Below are 23,058 nucleotides of genomic sequence, written 5' to 3' on the forward strand. Positions count from 1 at the left end.
ATGGATGGCAGTCTTTTATTTTGTTCCCCTCAAAACTTTCAACTTCGAGCAACATTTCAACTGCAATCAACAGAAATCTTCACATATCCTGAAACCTAAAGATGCAATAAAATGAGTATAAGACACACACTAATATTTCATACAAACATAATCATTCCTTTCTTTTCCACTGGGTATGAAGCCCACGAATATTGCGAAGACCGTATTGGAAGGGCGATTAATTGCTGAAGGCTCTCAACAGTCCCGATTTCGAAGTTGCGCAGCGGCAATGTCGTGGCTCACTTCTTCTTGCCCGCTCTCTTTCCTTCTCCTTTCTTTGGTACGCCTTTCCCTCGCAGCTTCCGCAGGCGACGCATCTCCTCCTTGAAATCCTCGTGCTCGTCCCTGCGAACAAAAATCAAAACCCATTTAAATCAACCGGCCGCCGCTCCGGGGAGTACAAACTCATCTTACGTGACCCTTAAAACATATGGCTTGCAGTTGATTTCGAGAAAATAAAAATACAAAATCATCTTAAGTGCACTTGTACTTCTAGTAACAACCCAGGTTAAACGTAGCTCCTCCCCGACATTCAGAGATTGACTCTCACTCAAAATGTATCAGTTCAACATACTTCCTTGAGACCAATCCCTACATTGGCAGGGCTTTGGCACCATCTAGTGGCATCATAGAAATTCACAAAAAGAGCAACTAGATCTAAAATATCCAAATTACCTGAAAAGTCCCATGAACCTGAGCTTCTGCGTCATGGCGTAGTAGATCTTGTGCTGCGGGTACCAGTCGTACACCTCCTTCCTCTTGGCCATGGGTGGCTCCTGAAAAAGCCGGACCACCTTCATCGACTTGGAGTCTGTCGTACGTACGACATCCCCGAATATTTGAGCACTCAGCCGGGCCATGCGCAGTGCATAGTTGGACAAGCCGGCCATAATTGCTGCGTAAGGAGAAGGAAAGGAGAAAGTTAGAAATGATATGTTGGAAGGGATTTAGAGAGGACAATTGCTAATTACAATACCCACTGGAACATGCAAAATAATGAGATTACAAATGTTTTTAACGCTATTCATCCAAATACTATACAATATATTTGTCGATGATATTTGCACCATCTTGACCTAGAATGAAAACATTGGCGAGGTGGGCTTGAAAACTCCATAATACGTGCAACATGGTTGTTCTTACCTAAATCGCAAGGCTGTAATAAAACCTACAGGGCAGGTTAGACTCGTAACCGCAAATAAAGCATTATAAACAATTTTTAAATATCACATTAAACAGTGAGCGATTAAAAAATGTGTTGGGCTTGTGCCTAACCTTCACTGTAATAGCGACACTTCCGTGTTCCGTCTGGTTCTGAGCAGTGATTGGATAGTTGGTTTGACTTCCGGGTAAATGATAAACTTGTCTTTTCGCATTTCGTGCCTCCTCTAATTAATGTTAATGTTTCTGTAGTTTCTAATAAAATGGAATGAAAAATAGCTTATAATTAATAGAACATATGTTAAAATATTAAAGAACATTTTATTCCAGTTTGGCCAAAAAGAAGTCCGTCACTGTTAACATGTTCGACAGTCTAATTTCTCGGAACAATGATTCCGATTTGTGATTAGCTTTCCACTACGTATGTAATATGGAGAAGGCAATCAACAATAACTGCATTTGTTATAAGGGCATACAAATGTGTTTCCTTGTCTGAAAGAGTCACTGTTTTATTTTATTTTATTGTGCGTGTGTGGCTTTTGAGTCAGCTGAAAATCGAAATGTATTTCACTTCTTGTCCACACGAGGGCGCCTAATAACAATAAACAGCGAACACATATACCTAGCGTTTTCCTGGCTGTTAACCCAAATAGACGAAAATAAACCATTAAATCATTTTAAGCTGAAAAACAAAAAGCTTATAAAAGCACTACACCCTTTTTTTGTATTTTCTTTTTTACATTTTCTGTAAACAAATGCTCTCAATGACAATATTTACATTGGGAATTAGGGCCTGTAAATAGCCAAATCAGACGATTTGATAACCTTGAAGTGTCTTAACTTTTCCCAGAGCTGATACCAAACATAAGGAACAGAGAGGTCAAAATAAAAATTATGTATCAATTTATTCTTTTCAGAGAAATCAAAAGAGAAAATCATGTGATCACGAAGCCACTGAGCTGACATTTCGGTGACTTTATTGCAGACAGTTGAAATACTGTATGTCTTAATCCCAAAACGAGTGGTGTAACATGAAAAACGACACTTATTCCTCTTTTGTCTGAAACATTTATTAAGAATGAATCAACCATTTATGAATGTTTGAGAGGCTATTAGTGAATTCTGGAAATATCTAAAACTCCCAATTGGATATAAACAGTTATTATGAGGATATTCTTGCGTGCATGGAAAATGAACAGTGTGTAAAGACGAATGAAGTATTTAGTTGTGTTTGGGGGCAGGTGTTATTTTTAGATGGTTCCGTCCGTTAGGCAACATGTTCGTGCAGACAGATGGGTGTTGATTGGTCGGCCGGACGGACGCACCGGCCCGCTCTGGAGTATCTGCCGTCATCAGACGTGCTTCGGGTGGGTGGGGGGCTGGGGGGGGGGGGCGCTTTGCTGACTCAACGGACTGATCCTTCCACATTCTCCCCACCTCCCCGCCCGCCGCCACTTGGCCACATCAGGTCTGAGCATTTGCATTCTTCTGCACCCTTTGTCCTTAACGTGTGTTAACGGCGTTTGCTAATTGTGTGCATATTATGTTGCCGTAACAGATGCGCGCCGCAGATCCTGCTGCCGCTGAGAGGAAATAAGCGTCCGCTTCGTGCATCAGGAGCAGAAGAAGGACGCAAGAGGAGGGTTGGAGGAAACGCCGGATTTAAGGGATTTTTTCTTCTTCTTTTTTTTTTTTTTTTTTTTTTTTTGCAGCACCCCCTCCGTAAGAAAAATCGTGGATTCCAATCTCCAGAGGTGATGTGAGGAGGACCCAAGCGAGACGAGGGTGGAATCCGCAGAGGAGCTGTCCGTCCGTCGTGGTGCTGATGCGGCTGTGAGGCGAGCATGGCTGCCGGGAAGTTGCTGCTCTACACCGGGCTCGCTCTGTCTCTCTGCGCCCTGGGCATGCTGGCCGTGGCGATGTGCTCCGACCACTGGTACGAGACCGACGCCAGGCGCTACAAGGAGCGGTGCCAGAGCTTCTCCAGCCGCCGCAAGGACCCGGGCTTCATCTACATCCCCAACAACAGCCTGCCGCTGCGGGCCGGCAGGAGCGCCGCGACCCGCTGGGAGGAGAAGATGCTCCTGGCCCGCAACCGGCGGCAGCTGTACGCCATGAGCGCCGCGGACGAGTGCAACAGGCAGTACAACTCCACCAACATGGGGCTGTGGAGGAAATGCCACCGGCTGGGGTTCGACCAGGGAATCGAAGATCTCATTCGGAAAGGTAGGACTCAAATGAAGAGCTTCAAAGTTGCACAAATGCTGGATGGCCCTGCAGGGACGCGGTGACATTCCTCCAGGGGCGGATCAATTAGCCTGCTCGTGTGCCTGATTGTTTACTTCAATGTTTACCAACCTTTTTGAGCTGCGCAGTGGCGGTCCTAGCTTGCACGCCCCCCCCCCCCCCCCCTCCCCTCGACCACCACCAATCCCACCCGCACACACCAATGCAAAAGACAGAAGTGGATGTTGAAAATATATTGAACTATAACAATGAAGAATAGAGCAACAGCAAAGTAGAATAACAAAGAGTTTTTGTTTTTTTTAGATACAAGCCGTCGCTTGGCCGATTTCTTTGTTTTGACTTGCGAGCAAAAATTTTAAATATGAGCACTGTATGGTGGCACTGAACTCAACGCAAATAACTTTACAACGGATAGTAAACAATTCTTTGAAAACAAGTCTTCCACTGTTCGTTGCCACACACAGTCAATGTTGAATTTCAAAGTCAAACATTCAACAGAGACAATTTTGCATTGCGTATTTCGAACAACCAGAGCTTTGCCCCAGGAAAGTCAATTTGGCTAAATGCTAACAAACGATACAAAACGCTGTTTTATAACCCTTTAAGTAACGGCTGTTTGAACACAAATGGTGGAGCAACACATGTAGACAGATACTATAAGAATACTCACGGGCATATACTCTTGATGCTCTGTGAAGAACGACTACTGAGGAGCTGCGAGCGGCTCCATATCGCTGACACCGGGCATCTATAAAACCATCACTCATTAGGAAAGCAATACTAATATGAGACATTACAGGGAACTATGCTAATACATGTTGCATGAGAGGGTATTGATGATTTTTGCATTGGAAATCTAACTATAAACTACAACTATAACTACAACTATAAAATCGACTAGTCATGAAGAATAAAACTATGTTTACACATACCTGCATCCTTTGCTCGTTTCTTCTCCTCTTCTTTCTTTTTCTTTCAAAATTGCGCAACTGATGGTTTTGACCTTTCCAAATACAAATGCCGATGCTTTATACGTCACGATGCCAATAAAAAATACTATTGGATATATTTTTTCTTTTTCTTTTTTTACCACCCCCCAGTGCAGGCTCACGTTTCACATACCAGACACACGGAAAAGTGTCCCAAAAAGTGGATACGCCTATTTAATATGTACCTTCTGCCATCTAGGAGTAGTATTTAATTATTCTGCTTGTCACTGTACATCGCTGGCATACAGTAGATAGTTGAACTGGTTTATTCGACCAAAGGACAGACTTATTGTCTTGCTTTTACAAAGCATGTTTGTTGGGGTGCTATTCCCCCCCAGCTGTTGTGCACAGCTCAAGTTGTAGTTTAAATGGTGCTCGCCCGACCTTTCAACTGCAAATAATGACATAATCATGTCAGGGTGCCTGCCAGCTCGACCACTCAACATCCCTAAACAAAGGCATGGAAATGGCAGCGTTTTTCTTCATGGGCCCGAATTGCCGTTTTCTGGCGCAGACGAGTCCACCACGAGGACGTACATGACTTGAATGTTACTCAGCAGGGCACAGACCTCCCTCGAGGAGACATTATGATTTCTTTTCACAATTTGAAACAGTTTACAGGCGTCTGTGGCATACTTTGGTCAAAATACTCCAAATTAAGACATTGGAAAAGTCTGTGCTATACGGAGTGCCATTCTACTGTAGTCTGTGTGAGCAGGTATGCTTGTGAATCATGATGAGAGGCATTGATTATCAATTTATGAATCCTGTTGGTGAAGAAGACGGAATGTTTTTTTTTTTTTTTTTTTTTAAATAGGCGAGCCAAAACAAACGTCGAACTCTCCCTGCGGTTGCTAATGCTACAGAGGCAGCCTGTGTGTTGTTACGAGGACAGGAAGCAGCGCTGTGGTTTTCCTGATAGATGCCGCCGGAATAAATCCAAGCGTGAAAAGAGCGGGGAGAGTCTGAATTGCGCTGCAGCTGTGCCTTTATGCGAGCACGCCTCGCTGGCCTCCGCGGCCCGCCATCTGCAGTAATGGGCAGTTAGAGTGTATGCGCAGAAATCACATGAATGCCTCCGTACACTGGTATAAACCACGCGGCAACATCAGCTTAGAAAAAAAAGGTGTGATGATGTGTGTGGCAATAACTTGACTGTGAAGGGTCAACAGGCCTGAACAGCATTTATCTCAGGGATATACAGGATAAGTGTCGGATGAAGGGCCGCAGCTTTCAAATATTTGTTTAGGAATCGATTATTCTACCATTGAATAATTGAATAACAAATATTTTAGCATTATTAAACAACAAAAAGTGTATGGGAGGTGCTGGTATTATTGTTGTCTATCTTCACCTTCCACCCTATAATATCGGTGACTTATCGTGTACGCCTTTAAAAGGCGGGGCCTGGTCGTTGATTAATCGTTTCAAACTTTTTCAGACGTCTCGGAAACAATGAAAGTGTTACTCGTGGTCGGTGTGCTCCTTCTCGTGGTACGCAATTCGGACCCAAACAGTATGTAAGGGTTAAAGAAAGCCAAAGAAAAAGCAAACATAACTCGAAGCTAACCTACATACGCGCTACCACTTCTAGTCAATTTCAATCTCGAGTCGCACGCTTTTCCACACACGAATGAGTCACGCCCTATTTAGTTCATATCGTCAAGTTTTATCCAATTAAACATTTAATCTGTTATCTGTCAGGTATGAATCATAACCCAACTGTTCTTATCACATCTCTGTGCGCCGATCAATTCCGATTTGACTCATTTTTTAACCAAGTTGCTAAATTGCGTGCCCGTCCATTTTTCTCGAAGCCTCATCTGTTGCTCTCCGGGCCGGATCGACAACATCCATTTGTCTCGGCCCGTCTGCGGCGCCTTCGCGCAAACCTTCCGGATGCGTCGTTATGTAGATTTATGGATGCGGCGGAGAGAGGCGGTCGGTAATGGGTCAACATAAAACACTAAAACCTTGCGTTTTCCCAGAGTTTTCGCAAGTCACATTAAGAGCGTAATGGCGTGTGCTGGAATGGAGGCGTCGGGGTTAGCCAGAGTTGTTTTTCCCGGCAACGACCCCACATGGGCTGATCTGAAACGATGATGAATTGAAGCCATTAAGGCAAGCGCTACCTTTAAGACTGAGTGACAACGTGCTTGCTGCACACGCAATCTGTTGCTTGTCTCAATTCAATCCCACAAACGCTTCACCTGGAAACCGGCCACTTAAAAATAGAAACCAAGACGTGCGCGCGCTCAGGTTTCTGTTCAATATCCAGGGAATTACTGAGCCCTTTAAAATGAAACAATATATTTGTGAGCCGAGTTTAAATAAACGTGTGAGCCACTAGCCAGACAAGAGTCAGATACAATTGGGATAGAAGAAGGAATGATTAAGGCCCTCTTGGAATTGCTTTGTTTCATTCTGGTTATTCTTGTTCTTTTACTGCTACAACGTGGAATAGAGTTTCTTAGCGCCAGACCGACATGGATTTTTGGATATGTTTGATTAAGAAATGTGGGAACTATTTTGAATTGTGGAAACAATGTCTAAGTATGTATAAAAAAATCTATATCATATGAAGTTTTGATAAGAAGAGTAAATGTCTAAGGCTTTTTGGAGCATCGGCTGTCACTCATTGGGGGGAAAAAATGGGCCTCTCAGGTCTTTGATTAGGTATTCATGCAGAAAGAGCAACAGATATGATTACTGTAATTCACTCCCTATGGATCTTGTGTCATGAATACAATTCAAAAATGAATTGAAATAATTGAGGCATGGTTTGGTTGCAATATGTAGCAGGATGTATATGCCGGTCGCACGGCTTGCGATTGACGTCACACGGGTTTGAGGATATTTACACGGGAGATGGTTTCTTATCACCGGGAGTTCTCTCGTCTTCCTGGAAGTGGTTAAATAATTCAGGTACATGCGGTAACACCCCCTGTGCTCATTAGCGGCCCCGCTGTGCGCCAGCGACACGCCGGGCCAGTCTGCCTGCTGGCTGCTTCCCCGGTACGTGCCCTTAGATGAATGAAACACAAACAGTGTTTGTAAGAGCACATCATTTAGGTGTGTGTGTGTGTATATATATATATATATATATATATATATATATATATATATATATATATATATATATATATATATATATATATATATATATATAGCTCAAACAACACTCCAAAAATGCCAGCTTGACTTTTCGCTACAATTGTATGCCACCGCACCCTCAGCTTATGGCACTTTGGTGCCAAGGAACTATGTTGAAGTGAGTTGAGGAGCTTTGCTTTGACAAACGTTGTGCTTTGCTGCCATCTTGCGGCATACTGGTGCCAAGGAAGAATGTTTACTTCAGTTGAAGAGTTTCATTTAGACACCTCGTGCTTGGGCACCACCTGCTAGCATCTTATTGTCAAGGAAGTACGTTGAAGTGAGTTGAAGAGTTTCCCCCCCCCTATCTACAATTGAGTAAACAAATGCCCCTATATGCAGAAACGAGGTAGAAGCGCGATCCTATTAGCCAAACGGTCCACATCAACATCTGTTGACTTTATACATGGTGCCAGTCTGTGGACAGCCGGTCGCAAGCACACTTATTTCCATTCGTCGCACACCGTAGACCCACAGAAAGAACGATTTATCCGTTATTAATAATGAATGATGCGCTCCCTCTTGACAAAACAAAGTGCTTTTAGATGAGACGCAGATTGATGCTGATGATTCTTTGCGGTTTTTCCTTTTGAGGACGGATGAAAAGTAAAGCCAAAAGATTGTTTTTCATGAAATATATTTTAACCTCTATGTACTGTTTATTTTCCACGCACGCATAGTATGAATAGTGAAAATCTGAGCATTAATTAACACCCCTTTAAAAAGGGTTTGTAATTGCCAATAGATGCCACAAGATGGTGGTGAAGCACAACTTGTGTCGAAAACAATCAACCGACATTAACATATTTCGCCACCTAGATGCCACGTGAAGACGCCAAATCAATCCTGTTATTGTTTGGTTTGTAATTTCTGGAACATCAATACTAATTTCCGATAGCCCGTCGAATGTGTTTTACATTCTGTTAGCATTAAGCTAGTAACCGTCATTACTACAGTGAACCTTTGCATATTTGCGGTTCAACAGTCACAAATGTGTCTATTCGCAGAATTTGGGGGGCATTCTATTGTTTGTTATATGCTGACTAACCTGCAGTATTTGCTGTTTTTTCGCTCAGGCCAAAGCAAAGACAGTACTGCGTTGGCGCCATCTGGCGACATCTTGGTGCCAGGGGAAACAATTTGAAGTGAATTGTGGCGCTTCAATTAGAAGGATGCTGATTGAACATTTTGCCAAACAATACCAGTCACAAACCAACTTGAATGGTATATTTTTCATTTTTGGGCCTTATTTGAACCAAACCAAGGGGGGCGGGGTGGGGGGGGGGCAAGCACAGTGTTTGGGCAGCACCGCCCCCCCCCCAAGAACTGTCCCTGCCTGTATACTGTAAAAACAAACAAACAATAAAAGATAAATGCTTAAAAATCTGCAACATAGTGGGTGCGCCAAATATAAGCCATGGTATAGCGGGGGTTCTCTGTATAGTTATTTATGTTTCTACAATATGTATTCCCATACCTGACAGCATATTAAGTGCACTGACAGGTGGCTGAGTGGTTCCTAGACTGATGTTTCTTCTATAATTTTCCTCCAGTGTTGTGATGTCACTCTGGCTCACTCTAATTGGAAGCATGACGTCTCCATGGCGACTAAAGTGTCCTCGACTCATGATTGGCTCCAAGGCCCTCTTTTTTTTTTTTTTATTAAGACTCTCATCCAACCATTAACCATGGCTTAATATGTGACTCAAGTAGCAACCTACTACTCACAGCGGTTTCCCAAGGGTGCTCCCGGCCTCAAATCACGTATTTGATTGACTTGCGACCTGTCCGGCGAGTGTCCAGCCTCTCGCTCAATGTCAGCTGGGATTGGCGTCCGCTCCATGTGACCCTGTGCAGTAAATGATGTAGGTAATGAATGAATGGACGGCCTCATCATACGTGTGGACAAGGTCAGGTGGGACTCACGGACAGAGTAACCCAACTTGTGACCTTAACTCTTAATAAGTACATATTCCAGCAATGATGGTTACATTAGTTGCTTTTTTGTCTTGAGATATACGAGCAAGTATTTGAGATACGACTGCACTTCAGACCCCCTCGCTATCTGGCGGCAGCAAACGTCACAAGATCTATTCATATTGATTTCCTTATACTGGATATATAATATCAGTCGGTGGCGCTCATGCACCCTTAAACTGGTTTGCTAACTGCCGATAAACACTACAGTCGATAAACACCACAGAAGAAGAAGAAGAAAAATACATTCGGTCCAGTCGTGTTTTGCGCTCCCATTTTACATGTTTGGAGGTTATGCAGACTATGGTTTTTTTATGTTTTTGTTTTTTGTTTTTATACATTATAACACTGTTAAGTGCACGTTTTGCACACACAAAAACGGACTGATCTGAGATATGAATATTTTGACTCAGATCTCAAGACACCACTGTATTTCGTGCACATATTTATCCTTATTGTAATTATACTTTTTTTTATTATCTGGGAGAAATCCTGTAGGTGGTTCTACTGCCACAGTGAGGTGTTCGGGGCCCATTTTGAACACCCACGTATGTTATTAAATCCAGCTCCAGCACATTAGTGTAAATTAGTGTATATTAGTGTACTTGAGGGACATACATGCACTCTGTGTGTGTTCAGACCTTATTGTAGTTAAGGTCATCAGAAAAATGCTGCTTACATGCAACAATTATACTAGTGGGATAGGTTAGGGAGTACTGGCGATGATATCGTATGGGATGATATGGTATGGGAGTATTGCTGGTGAATCTCTCCCTGATACAAGTGCACATAATATTGCCAGTCAGGTCGAAAACACACTGCACACAGGGTTTCCTGCTGGATGAAAAACATGTTTGATTTTACATCAGTGGACATTTCTATTCTCTCGCAGGCATCTCTCGCTCTCTTTCGCTCGCTTCTCTCGCTGCACGTCTTCCTCCGGCCCCATTTAATCAAAGGCTTATCAAGTCAAGAGAGCTCCGTGGGCCTCCTAGAAGAGCCCGCATCAATCAGATCCTTATTCTCCCTGTCCAAAGACTCCGAGAGGAAGGAGAGCAGATGAAGGGCTAGCTCTGTGGCTACAGCTGCCTCCCTGTCACAAGAAAGGCCTTTTTAATGACTTGGGACTGCGGGACAATGCAGTAGTTCTGTCCGGTGGGGGGAAAAGCGGACCGCCGAGATGCCAGTGAACTTTCTCTAGCACGCATTTGCATCAAGGCGGTTTAAAATTGTGAGCAGAACAACAAACACCCAGCTCGTGCCCCCGTTTCAGTCACCATGGTAACCTTCTTCGTTATATCCCTTATATTTAATCGTATTCTTGTTCGTTAGACCCATCAATGATCTTGGAATGGGTGTCCATTTGAAAGCTACAATATTTAGTCACGCAAGCTTTAAATAGCAGTTTCGAAAAGCACTCAGTGGGGGTGCTGAGTTTCTGTTTGTTTGTCTGAGTGTGTTCTGACAGGAATGAGGCGGTAGAGCGCAATTAATAGCCCTTATTATGAAGCCACACAAAGGCAAAATACTCAACATACCTGAAAATAAAATAATGCACCCAATACGTTTTCAACCAAAATACTGCTTTGTATTACATATAAAGTCAGTAATTATGTATTAGAATAGAAAAAAAACAGCTATTTTGGTCTGAGAACAATAGTTCACCTAAAAACAGCATCATAAGAACAAGTATTTGTGGAAAGTGGCAATGTGTACAATCAGTAGCATGCATTTTTATAAGAATAAGGCAGTGCAGTAGACCTTTATTTCAAACCTGCATCTTAATGTTAGTGTTGGAAAATAAGGTAGAAACATTTCATTGGCCTCATTCAAGAAGAAGCGTGGCCCGAAATAAACTCGCAACAAGGGCTCCATCTCATTGCGTTTAACAGCTCATCTCCTCTCATAACCATCAAGCCCTCCGTTTCTGGCGTACCTCTCTCTTCGCCGTTTACCTTCTAATTTGCACCGAGCTCATAATTACAGCACGCCAAATGACGGGAGACGAAGGTACGGAATGATGGGCGTGTAGGTGGACGATGTAATTTATCTGGCACTACTACAAAGGAAGGCTGCAGATGGCTGAGGTGTCAGAGTTGTTTCAATCCCGTCAAAAGCAGTTAGGTGGAATGAGGTGCACAATTGAATTGCCGTTGAGCTCTAATGCTATCATTTGATTGTAGCCTCATCTGTTTATTCTATATTTTCAAAAATATGAGCGGAACCACAGTCGTTTATTCTAAATATGCATGCAGACGCAGGTAATGAGTATCATAATTGAGGTGGACCATCCAAGGCCTGCATCAACAGTGACTGAAAAACTGTCCGAGTGACTATCAGACCGTGCTGTAAAGTGGGATTTAAACTGAAATACAAGCCACAACGGAGCAGACGAATGCATGCCGACTGAGGTAAAGAGCATATTGATTAGGGCCCGACCGATTCATCGGCTGGCCGATATTAGCCCTTTTAAAGGTAGCAAAAATTGGCCAATCTTTTTTGCAGATTTTTTTTCAACACATTACAACATAAGACAAGGATAATGATATTCAAATAAACAGGGGAAAAAAATGGCAAAAATGGGCCAATTTTTTGCCAAATTTTGCCGATTCGTTTTTTAAACATATTAACACATTACAACAAGACGAATATAATGACATTCAAACAAACACAAATACCAAAACTTGATCAGTTTCATCACTTGTGTGTGTGTGTGTGTGTGTACACACACACATATATAGAATAAATCAGCTGATTAATTGGTTATCAGAATTTTATTACCCCCCCCAAAAATCCATATCAGTCGGGCGTAATAATGATCGACTTTTAGCCCGCCCACTGACTACATGAATGGTGAGTGACAGCCAGCCAATGACGGTACTCTAAGACCATGCAGGAAAGTGGGACTGAAACGGAAACGTAAGCCTCAATTTAGTGGACTAATGCATGCCGACTGAGTATAATGAGTGACATGTAGAGCACCCAACGACTACATTCGCCATTTAAATGGCATGCTATTCTTCCCCAAATTATTGGCTGAGGCCTGTCAGCATCATGTATCGAGCTTGTGAAACCAGCCTCTCTCTCTCTCACGTCCACACACACACAAACACAGACATACACAAACACACTCTCACAAACATGCCGATAGCGCCGCGCTAGCTCCGAACACGTTGTCTTGTCGCGCTTATCTTCCCTCACTCAATTATTTGATTCCAAAATTGCTTTTTCTCTTTTGTTGCCTCTTTTTTTTTCCCCCCACCGCAGACGTCTTTGTTTAGCCACGCAATTATACACCAACGGACACAGATGTGGTATATCTCTTAAAGCTGCCGCAATCTTCCTTCCGTTCCTTCGAGCAGGCGGTTTCAGAACAACTTATGAAAGTGTTGAGAGATGGTTTATTAAAGAGAACGCTGGAACTTTACTTGCGAGGGACAAATGCGAACTAGCCAACAAAACATTCTATGTGTGCATGGAAAACGAACAGTATGTAAGAGTTAACTAAAAACTGAAATATTGATGTAAATCCGCCACTAAAATTTACTTTAACAGCGCTGTTACATCCCACTGAGAACAGATGAGCAGTCGGGGTCCTATCTGTATTAATACACATTAGGTTTGACAGTTTTATGACAATCTGTTCATATGAGAACATTGGGTCAGTGAGGTTAAAAGGTAAACTTAATGGAATAACACATCGTCCTATTCCTGCGGGGAATAAATGGGTGTCTGCCGTTCATAAACAGAAGCAAGAGCACGCCGACCGCTGCCAAGGCTGAAACATTGGTCCAATTTAAAGTGAATAAAAAACATTTTTAAAATATAGGATCTTAAGTACATCTAGAGCAGGGGTAGGCAAAGTATTGTGCTCAAGGGCCACATTTCATTTTTAAAATGGACCAGTCATTCATACAGAAGGTTAGCAAAAGGTACATGTGGATGTAAAATAAATAATAATAATAATAATAATAATAATAATACAATATGTTACGGTCCCTTTTTATTTTAAAATGAATAATCTATTTAAGAATAGTCAAGTATTTAATACCTTTTCATTTTACTAATATTTTTGTATTATATGTATCGTGGTCAATTTTAAATATGATCATTGATTTAATTTATTTATAAATAATTTCACATTTCATTATATATTTGTTTAGTTTTAAAATTTTGAAATAATTTAATATAATCAATTTGTCAATTATTTAAAAACATTTTAATAGTATTTATTGACAGTATTTTATTATAAATGATTCATTTAAAATACATGAGCAAATTGTTTAATAAAATAATAAAATATAATTTGTAATATAATATTAATGTTTGATGCAAAATAATACATTTGAACTAATGAGTCATGCTCATTTGTTAGTTTATTTACATTAATTTATAATGTACTTATTATTGAATGGAAAATGTAAATTTGTTCATTGTAGTAATTTTAAAAATTATTTACAATAAATAAATCAAGTCATTATTTAATGAGATGAATGAATTAAAAAAAGAATACATTTGAAAGGCTAAATTAATCCAACAAATATTACAGGACTCTTGAAAAATGTAAACGCTTGCTAGACTGGATTAACGATGTCACCCGTAGGTCATACTTTTCCCTCCCCTGATCAACATCTTTAATTTTACACCAATTAAAACCTCTATTACCACCAAAAAGGAGACCTCGATTGTGAATGTTAAATCATAACTCGGAAAAGTCATGCAACTCACATGAACTGGCTTCGGATCAGCTCAACGTCCATACGATATTCATACATAACATTTCCTTTTTAAGCTTGAGATAATGCAATTTCAAGGAGCGGTGATCTTGAAATTTTACAGAAAATATGGCCATTAGCCCGGCTCATTGGCTCACTGTTGGCTCATGAGTCCAAATCAGCTCATCCCCATGTACTATTTTTGTCTATATGGTGACTATACGCAACTGGAGGAAAATATTGCTATAAATGTGCTATAATTCTTAATCCTTGGGGTCATTAGACAATAGTAAGAGCAATAAGTATGCTAATTAAACTGTATCTCCAATTGTAAAGTTGAACACCTTTCATTTACACCTACTGCTGCCTTTGCATCCTCCCACAATCAGGGCTCCTTCTGCAGCCTCTTTACTGTCACGATTTATGTCACAATTTATTAAGGAAGCTGTACCATAAAGGATTCCGGGGAGATTTGACTGTCTTGGCTGGCCGGAGAGCCACACCTTTTACAATCTTTTGATGGCTGCAGATGCCTGTGCCCGGGAGGGGCAATGTGTGAAGTGGGAGATAAAAGGGGGTGCACCTTTTTACTACTCAGACTCAGAGAGAAGAATTATTATTTTGTTCACTATTCCTGGGGCAATGTCAGGAATGAGAGCAGTTTTTTATTAAAATGAATAGGTACCCTGTTGTTCTATTCTATTTGTATGACTGCCCAAACATTGCATGAACAGTAACTAAAAAGTTGCCCAGGACAACATTTAACTGAAACGCAAGCCATGATTGAACAGAAGAATGCACGTGTTGCTCGACATCCCAATAAGTACGGTGGCCGTAAAGGGTCAAAAAGGTTGGTCAGGAAAACTAACATGAGTTTTTAGAAATTTGAGAAAACAATTCACTTGCCCTGACGTGGGTTCCTGACATTTTGTTTGAAGTGCTGCTATGCTAGTTCAAGGGATTTGGAGGTGTTTAAGGAATTATGTTCACAGTTGGCGCTGTCTGCTGGTGTAAATTGACGCGAACATTGATGACTAGACAAGAACATGGACTTGAGGACTTTTTTTCTTCAGTTCAGTTGCGCTGCAAAAATTGGCCTGCGAATGACCTAAAGGATAACACTTTCTGAATATAGCACAACTGTATTGGCTTGTCATTAAAATTAATACACATAATGTCCTATTCAACATCGCTCAGTTCATCCGCCGTGTGTATTTACTTTGTCAGTCGCAACCGCGTGTCGTCGACATTTGAATGACGGACTCAATAATTGACGTCCTCACCGTGTCATTCTCGTAACCACGAGAGAGGCCGCTGACGGATGAGTTGGCGTAGGGCGGTGAACGGCCAGTGAACTCGCGCACGCGTCCCTATTGATCCCAAGCGCATATCTTCACAAACGAGGATCGATTAGAATGCCAGGACCTCTGACTCCCGCTACGGTTGGTCATTTACCACACAGTTAGCGTCTCCTCCATGCTTCTTGCGAGTGTTTTCATTTTGTATTGGTGCGTTTCGCCGATTATCCCATACATTAAATGACTGAAAGTGCACCAGCAACTATGGCTAAAAAAAAAAATTCACTTCACTCGAGCAGCTGCTTATCTAAAGCTCGCCCAAGAATCGACCAGGTGACAGCTCGATACTCGATAAACTCGTAAATTGTTCCACTAGGTAACACTGCAGTTTTCTTTGCTCTTACGGGAGTGATAATGATTATTTTCACACCTTTATTCTTGAGTACAGTAATCTAACACTTATTACGCTCTGTTATTGGAAAAGAAAGCTAAACCGTTGCTGATTATCCCTCTTAAAATTGAGAAATGATGTCTTTAGATGAATGAATAATGCCTTCATTGATGGAAGTTTCAGTCTGTACTACTAAGGGTTAAATGCCAATGTATTGTACTCAAAATTTAAACACAACTAACTGTTGATGGAGAGAAAAAAATCCACCTGGTTTTAAGCATTCACTGCTAAGAACTTCACCAAATACCCTGGACTGTTTGCCACTAGAGGGACTCGTACACTTTGAAAATCGCAGAGAAATTTATTTTCCCTCGTACAAGCTTTTAAAATTGCCCAAAATGTCTGCTTCAATTCAAAATGCCTGACTTCCTTCCTGTTTAGCCCAGCAAAACTGTGATTCATTTCTTAGAAGAAGAATAACAGAGTGATTCCTAGAGGGCCATCACATCACCTGGTTTTCTAACCCTAATAAATACCATTGTTGAACTTTGTTAAACATATTCTAGGATCAATAAGTGTGAAATTACCCCTCAAATAGTCTCCCTTCTCCAGAAAAGGACCAAAAGTAAAGTACAAGCTACGTCGTAAAACAAGACGCTGTTGTATCTGGGTACGCAAAATTATGCCCACATCTTAATGTGCACTCGGAGATTCCTTTTTCACAGGTCTACTGATGCGCACACAAAATGAAAAATGGCTGCACAACTCTGCGAATAACTTTGCTATAGGGCCCTGTGGATCATGTCAGGCCAGTTGGAGTGTATTTCTATTATCACACTACTACAATATGAAAAGGTTGAATTAAGGTAACTGAGCTCTTCTTGTTTGATGTAGACATTTCACCTTTAATCCAAAAGGCTTCAACAGTTCTAAAAACCTCCTCCTCTGTTCTGAGGGGGCCTTTGTAGTTTGACATCGATGGCTCCCTATTCGGAATGGGGGCATCGTAGTCCTCAAAGGAATATCCCTTCTTTTTGAGATTCAAATGAACTGCTGACTCTGGATCCAAAGAAACTGCCCTCCTACCTTGTGCCATACGTTTTGTGTCGAGGGCGCTTGGTCTCTCCGATGTAGAGGTCATTGCAATCTTGACTACATTGCGCTGCACACCACACACCACATAGCTGAACTGCAAAGGTCGAACTGGACTGTTCTTGTTTGTTGAAGACATTTCACCTTTTATCAAAAAGGGTTCTTCAGTTTAATTACTTTCATCGAGTGCCACCACTACTATGAGTTTTACATATTTACACACTGGAGAGAAGACTTCCTATCCCATGTGTCTTGCTGTGTTCTAGTTGGGATTTGTTGTGCGCCAAGAGGTGTCAGTGTCTCGGCATCAGGTCGGCTTGAGGATCTTGTTACAAACACCTCGATGCCCCGCGGCTCTCCGGGCGACTTCTTCCCTGCTGCTGTGACAACTGAGTGGGAGACAGATGGGAATGTGACCGCCCCTCCCTGCTTCGCTATATTTTGCGAACACTGATGTGATCAAATCAACATGTAACTGATCATCATTATTATACAAACCAAATAGCATGAAAGCTATAAAGGTAACTGGATATTGTCCTTCACATCATCCATTTAAAGCTTCAGACCCGATTTAATTTTCCTCCAGCTTTTGAACATCGTCGATCTTCCAAGTTGGTTGCTCATTTAACAGGCTTGAGGATTTAATTTCTGAAACGCTTGCATCCCCTCATTAACTCGGCTAACCTGCACTGCCGGTCAGAATGCCATTTGGTCAGCTCCGTCCTGGCTTTCCGCTCCACTAATTGAGTTCCGAAACAGGATCTGGACATTGACAAAAATAATCAAGGCGAATTATCGCACCCAGATGCAACTTAGTATATTTTCCAGTTCTACGTACAGCTCTGGAAAAAAAATAAGAGACAAAAAGGTCTCTTTTTCCAGAGCTGTATGCTTGAACATCACAATCCTTATTCTCAGATTCCATAAAGTTCAGTATATCCCGGCATCATGTCGCTGAATTGAACCACGCTATAGATAGACTGCACACTCCACTGCCGATTTAATCCCCCCAGAAGGCTTAGCTCGACCGCAGTTAATTCTTGTGTGGCACAAAAATGGACCACTGGAGATGGAGTGGCCACTGGCCAGTTTTAGAGATGGCAAGAGAGATCCCAATTCGAACACTAATCACGATTTTTAGACCTTCATTTGCTGGAAAATCAAAGAGCTGGAGCACTGTCTCCAAGCTTGTTTCCTGATGCATGGCTGAGAAGATTGCCTCTCTCATTCACTGACTGGGTGCTTGAAATGCTGTTGGGCTCGCCACACTTTGCTTGTAATTGTTTTTGAGCTCATGCAACACTGTATCAGATTTGTTTTTAAGCATTTTTTAATCCAATGTGTTTAGTCATTTGTTACACCCGATTTGCCCATCGTTTTGGTAATTAGAGAGTGGCCGACAGTCACGATCATTCTGTACCTCGCTTCATCTTTTTGTCGGCGGCTCCCTGCACACCACGGGCGTGGATGGGAATTTCAAACAGGAGGAGAGGAGAAAAAGAGAGCGACTGCACAAAGGAGCAGCTGCAGCTCTGTGACGTCACACCCCAGAGTGCAGCCAGGTGGCTCCGTTTGGGCCTCGGTATGGAAAACGGGGATCGATAATTCAGTCTTGTCTGGCATCAGGCCTGGGGGCTGAGTTTGACGTTGTCTACTTCCTGTATTGTGTATTGACGCTGTCGGATGATGTTCGATTTTCGTCTATCATTGAGTTACAGACGTACAGTAATTATGATAGAGATACTTTCTGTCTAAGTAGTTTATATGTGGCTAAAGCAGGTACAACTATACCAATACTTGGTGGAATTTGAGCATTTTTCAACCCTTCCCAGGAAGTCAGCAAAAGCCTGATTATCGAATGTCTCCAAAAGATTATCTCAAGACTGACTTTTCCTCCTCGTTCAGCTCTGAAAACGGCCAGGCCTGACAATTGTAAATGTAAAATCAATATTTATGACCAAAAATCGGGAAGAGTTTGCAACCGCAATCTAGTTACCAGATAAGCTTACAGTTAGCCTGGCTTCTTGAATTTCTTTTTCTCCTATTTCACTCTCTTCTTTTTTGTATTTTCTGGGAGTCTGGATGATGACTTTTGGCACCACGCTGCCTCTCACGGACCAGTTTCGGTACTATTGTAGACTTCTGGTTTGGGTGAGAAGACTTTGCGATTGTCGGTGTAGATGTCGTTATATGTGTGGTGCGCTGTGTTGGTCATCAAATACATTACACACTTTAAGGGCAGTAAGCGCCCCGCCTCCCAGGGGTGCAACCGTGCCGTGATTGGCCAGCGTTCCAGCCTCTCCGAGCCGCAATGTGAAAATTATTTAACATACCAAACAGTACCATTGTGACCTTAACTGCTCTTTCCTACCGAAATGTTTGAAAATAAGATCAGCATGATCCTTGTTTTTTCTTTTAGAAACAAAGAAGGTGATTCATGAAAATTGCTCGATCCGGGAAAGGTCTAAGACTATACATTATGCACGCACACACCTTTGTCTCTCTCTCTCTCTCGCTTTGCACACCCCAGAGGAATTGTACAGATGGAGGCGCGGTAACTGGGTTATTGGCTGTGTTAATTAAATGCACCGAGTGTGTGTGCTTTGAGCCCAAACCTTGGGGAAAAAAAGTTCTGTGAACACGGGAGAAGTGTGAATGAGGAAAAAAACAAAAAAAGTGGTCAAAATGTATTTTGTTTCAATCTAAGTGACAACGCTTAGTCACAGTCATGGTAGGCCTTGGTACAGTATCATAAACATTTGGAGGATGTGATACATTGTGGCTATCTATGACTGAAAATGTATCATTTATCCCCTTAAACTCATAAATGTGATTGTTGATCACCAACATCCAAAGTTATTGCTTTGTCTGTGGTGATTAGTTATATAACTCTTCGAATTATAACGGCTTTCAAAAACAAAAACAGGCAGGATGCTGGCAGTTCACCTTGAATTCATCCAAACCTGTTCCGCCCTCCGACTCTATTTTCATATATTCTGTGTGAAATGCATCATTATTGCCATGGCAACAGCTGCCAACCCTGCCAAAGCATAACACCAGCATTGTCACGCACAACTGCTGGTGCAGATGCTAACATACACAGTCATGATGACTTTAAAGCCATCTGACGACATGTGCCAGGTTCACTTAGAAATGATCATTCAACTAACGTGGGATTACAGCAATCCACAGCAGTATCCGGAGGAGTTTCTCTTTAACAACCAGCATAATGTGGCTAATTGAATGTAGTCCGTCTGTCTGTGTGGCCTTGGGGAACCAGAGACTGTCTGGAACTTTGTTTTGGCGTGCTGGGTTATTTGTCAAGAAATTAAATGAAAAGACATACCGCACTTGGTAAAAACATCCTGATCTAGACCAGATGCAGTGCATATAAAAAGCCTATTGACTATATGCCAGATGGATTTGTTCTGGTCCTTCTCCAAGCAAACGGAGACGGCATTCTTCACAGGATCGGTCAAGGCATTGCGAAAAGTTTGCTGAGTGACGTAAAGCAAATTCATATCAGCTGCTAGGAAGGACACAGGCTTCAAGCTGTACGGGTGAAATTACTGTATATTCATAACTAAGAAATGCAGAAATTAATCTCTATATGGCATGGATCCGGTTTTCAAACAAGGAACAACAATAGATGTACGTTGCTCACTTGTCCTACCTTGTGAAGAACCGTATATATCTTTATTCGAGTACGCACAACGGTGAATGTCGAACATTTGCTACAATGTCAGGTTCTCGAATTTCCTTTCGAATGGAGTTTGTCTATTAAAGGAGAAATATGATTCTTTTTTTCCCACAATTTTGCACAGTTCCCAGGTTATTGTCTGAAAAGGCGCTCAGTTTTTTTTCTCACTTCGGGCTCCTCTTTGGTGTAATTCTTGATCCTTGGGGTATTTTGACAAAAGCTAAGTCATAGACGTTATTGTGAAACCAGTGAACGGTTTTAGATAGTTTAAAAAAAAAAAATGAATATCATGTCTCCTTTGAAATCATCTTCCATCCACATGAATTGTGTTCACAAGTTAAAGGGGAAATCTGCAGACAAAAGAAGAATTAATGAAACAAGATACACAAGGACGAAAAAGAGTGCAGAGCACAGCCCGCAGTGACATGCGGGGGAACGCCGGCATCCTTATTCTGATATAATGCTAATTTTATACATCCATCTGATTCCACAGTGCACTCAAAATGCAGAATCAGATGGGACGAGGGACCACGAGTGCAGCATATAAGCAAAAAGAGGCCGGATCCAATGAAAACAGCGATAACGACACAGATCGTGTCTTCTCGGGTAGACCATTCTCGCTGATGAATCGCCTTTTTCCCTTTTCTCTTTGCTTTCCTCTCGGAATGCTGATTTCCCCCCACGCCGAAGGGCACAATAATTGGACTTGGCCATTGTGGTCTGAAAATCAATTCCATCAATATGTGAAATAGCCCTCCCATTTTTGCTTAGGCAGAGAATATGCGCCGTCCTGTCGTGATTGCCTGCTATCTTGCTGTCTGAACGCCAGCCGATACAAAGACGTCCACAACAACCTCAATTATAACCTTTCAAGTAAGTTAGAAAAGCACATAATAGACCACAATAATGATAATAACATAGTGGAACTGAAATGAAGTCAGTGCGTTCTGACACTTTGGAATGAATTTTTTTCCAATATTACCAACAGAAACAAAATCAAACTGTCATCATCCTAAAACTTGAATTAACTGCACTGGCAAGTTTGAATGTAAAGAGAAGTACACGTGTATTTAACCAAACCACATAATTCTGTTAACACATAAGAGGAAATCCCATAGACAGGCTAACAAAACTAGCATTGATACTCCATACTAATTATGAATCTTTAAACATTTTACATTTGAACACTATAATAATACTCATGGCATATATTCTTTATCCTCTGCGAAGAACGACTAATATGCAGCTTGGTAGCTTCTTCTGTGTTTCATCATCACATCTACATGCAGTATGTCTCTATGTGTTATACTTCCCCCTGGTGGCCAAGGCACACACACCAGACACACAATGCCCAATGAATTAAGGTATGAAATCATGATGCACCAACCTTAATGCTTTATTTTCTATTTAATTATGTCATGACGATATAGTTTTTGAAGTACAATACTGTAGAGTGCTATTATTCTTATTACAAAAAATTTTGATGTTTTAGAGGGGCTGGAATGGATTAATGGCATTTCCATTAGCCGACAAATTCGCCCAGCAGTGAAGTGTGTGCCGCTTATCAGAAGCTAACGCTAATGCTGTATGATGCTTTTGTAACTATAAAAATGCACTGTTACAAATGTATCTAAATCATGACTTTTACTCGACTGTGTACCTAAACAAAACATCCACTGGCATCCACATAATTAAGAAATGGCAGGTGGAAGGAAGCCATGTCGGCATTACCGCTGGTGTGCAGGGTTACAGCCCCCCCAGATGCTCCCATTTAATTGTCCTCTGTGTTAAGACTCATTCAAAGAGAATGGAATCCGATTAAGGAGACATATTAAACTGGCCTTGACCCACGCTGTCATCCACAGCCTCGTGTGGAGGTGAGATGCCCAGTGAGGGTCCATTGAGTGCAAAAAGGAACCCAAGGCAGTCTTGCATGTAGGCCAATACGTATGCTGTCGACCTGAGTTAGCTCACCAGCTGTTTCTCACTTTGCACAATCACAAAATTGCGTCCGGGGAATACGTGAAAACAAGTCTCACACATGGGCAATTGATTGGATTTGCAAAATTATCATCCCATCTGCTGCCTCATTCTTGTAAGAACGCACGTTTACACAATCAGACGGGCCCGCTCACCAACAGACCAAACAACAACTGATTGACCAGACATCTACTTTTCCTTGGATACGTCCACTTTTTGACAGGTCCCCAAAAAATCCAATGGTATTGACAAAACAGGCATCAGTCTGCATGCATTCTTCCGTAAATTCCAAGTTAGTGTACGAAATAAATCAAGC

General features: G+C 41.8%; 2 protein-coding genes and 1 long non-coding RNA gene across 6 annotated transcripts in view; 1 reads left to right on the forward strand and 2 right to left on the reverse strand.

Moving 5' to 3' along the window:
- Position 1: 1 nt before the first annotated feature.
- On the reverse strand, positions 2–1,378 carry mrps33 (mitochondrial ribosomal protein S33). Of its 2 annotated transcripts, none has more exons than XM_061761983.1 (3): positions 1,315–1,378; positions 715–934; positions 2–384 (listed from the first exon to the last, which is right to left on the reverse strand). In XM_061761983.1, the coding sequence occupies exons 2-3, from the start codon at positions 927–929 to the stop codon at positions 279–281; spliced, it is 321 nt and encodes a 106-aa protein (XP_061617967.1). In that variant the 5' UTR covers positions 930–934; positions 1,315–1,378; the 3' UTR covers positions 2–278. The 2 variants fall into 2 exon arrangements, with proteins under 2 accessions (XP_061617967.1, XP_061617966.1); XM_061761982.1 differs by having other exon boundaries at positions 1,183–1,343.
- Positions 1,379–2,550: 1,172 nt separating this feature from the next.
- Positions 2,551–23,058, forward strand: part of tmem178bb (transmembrane protein 178Bb) — a 67,447-nt gene continuing 46,939 nt past the window's right edge. Inside the window, exons 1-2 of one of the 2 annotated variants that reach the window (XM_061761862.1) lie at positions 2,551–2,668; positions 2,759–3,426. In XM_061761862.1, coding sequence (XP_061617846.1) covers positions 3,045–3,426 — 382 coding nt within the window. In that variant the 5' untranslated portion in view covers positions 2,551–2,668; positions 2,759–3,044. Of the gene's footprint in view, positions 2,669–2,718; positions 3,427–23,058 lie in introns of those variants that run through there. The other variant, XM_061761863.1, reaches the window with a different exon arrangement.
- LOC133471844 (uncharacterized) overlaps positions 3,284–23,058 on the reverse strand; it is a 57,052-nt gene continuing 37,277 nt past the window's right edge. For both annotated transcript variants that reach the window (XR_009786381.1, XR_009786380.1), the window contains exons 2-3: positions 9,318–9,438; positions 3,284–7,460 (exon numbers count right to left, since the gene is read on the reverse strand). This is a non-coding gene — a long non-coding RNA (uncharacterized LOC133471844). The remainder of the gene's footprint in view (positions 7,461–9,317; positions 9,439–23,058) is intronic.

Source organism: Phyllopteryx taeniolatus, chromosome 22 (assembly GCF_024500385.1).
Source record: "Phyllopteryx taeniolatus isolate TA_2022b chromosome 22, UOR_Ptae_1.2, whole genome shotgun sequence".
In the NCBI taxonomy this organism is placed as follows: Eukaryota; Metazoa; Chordata; class Actinopteri; order Syngnathiformes; family Syngnathidae; genus Phyllopteryx; species Phyllopteryx taeniolatus.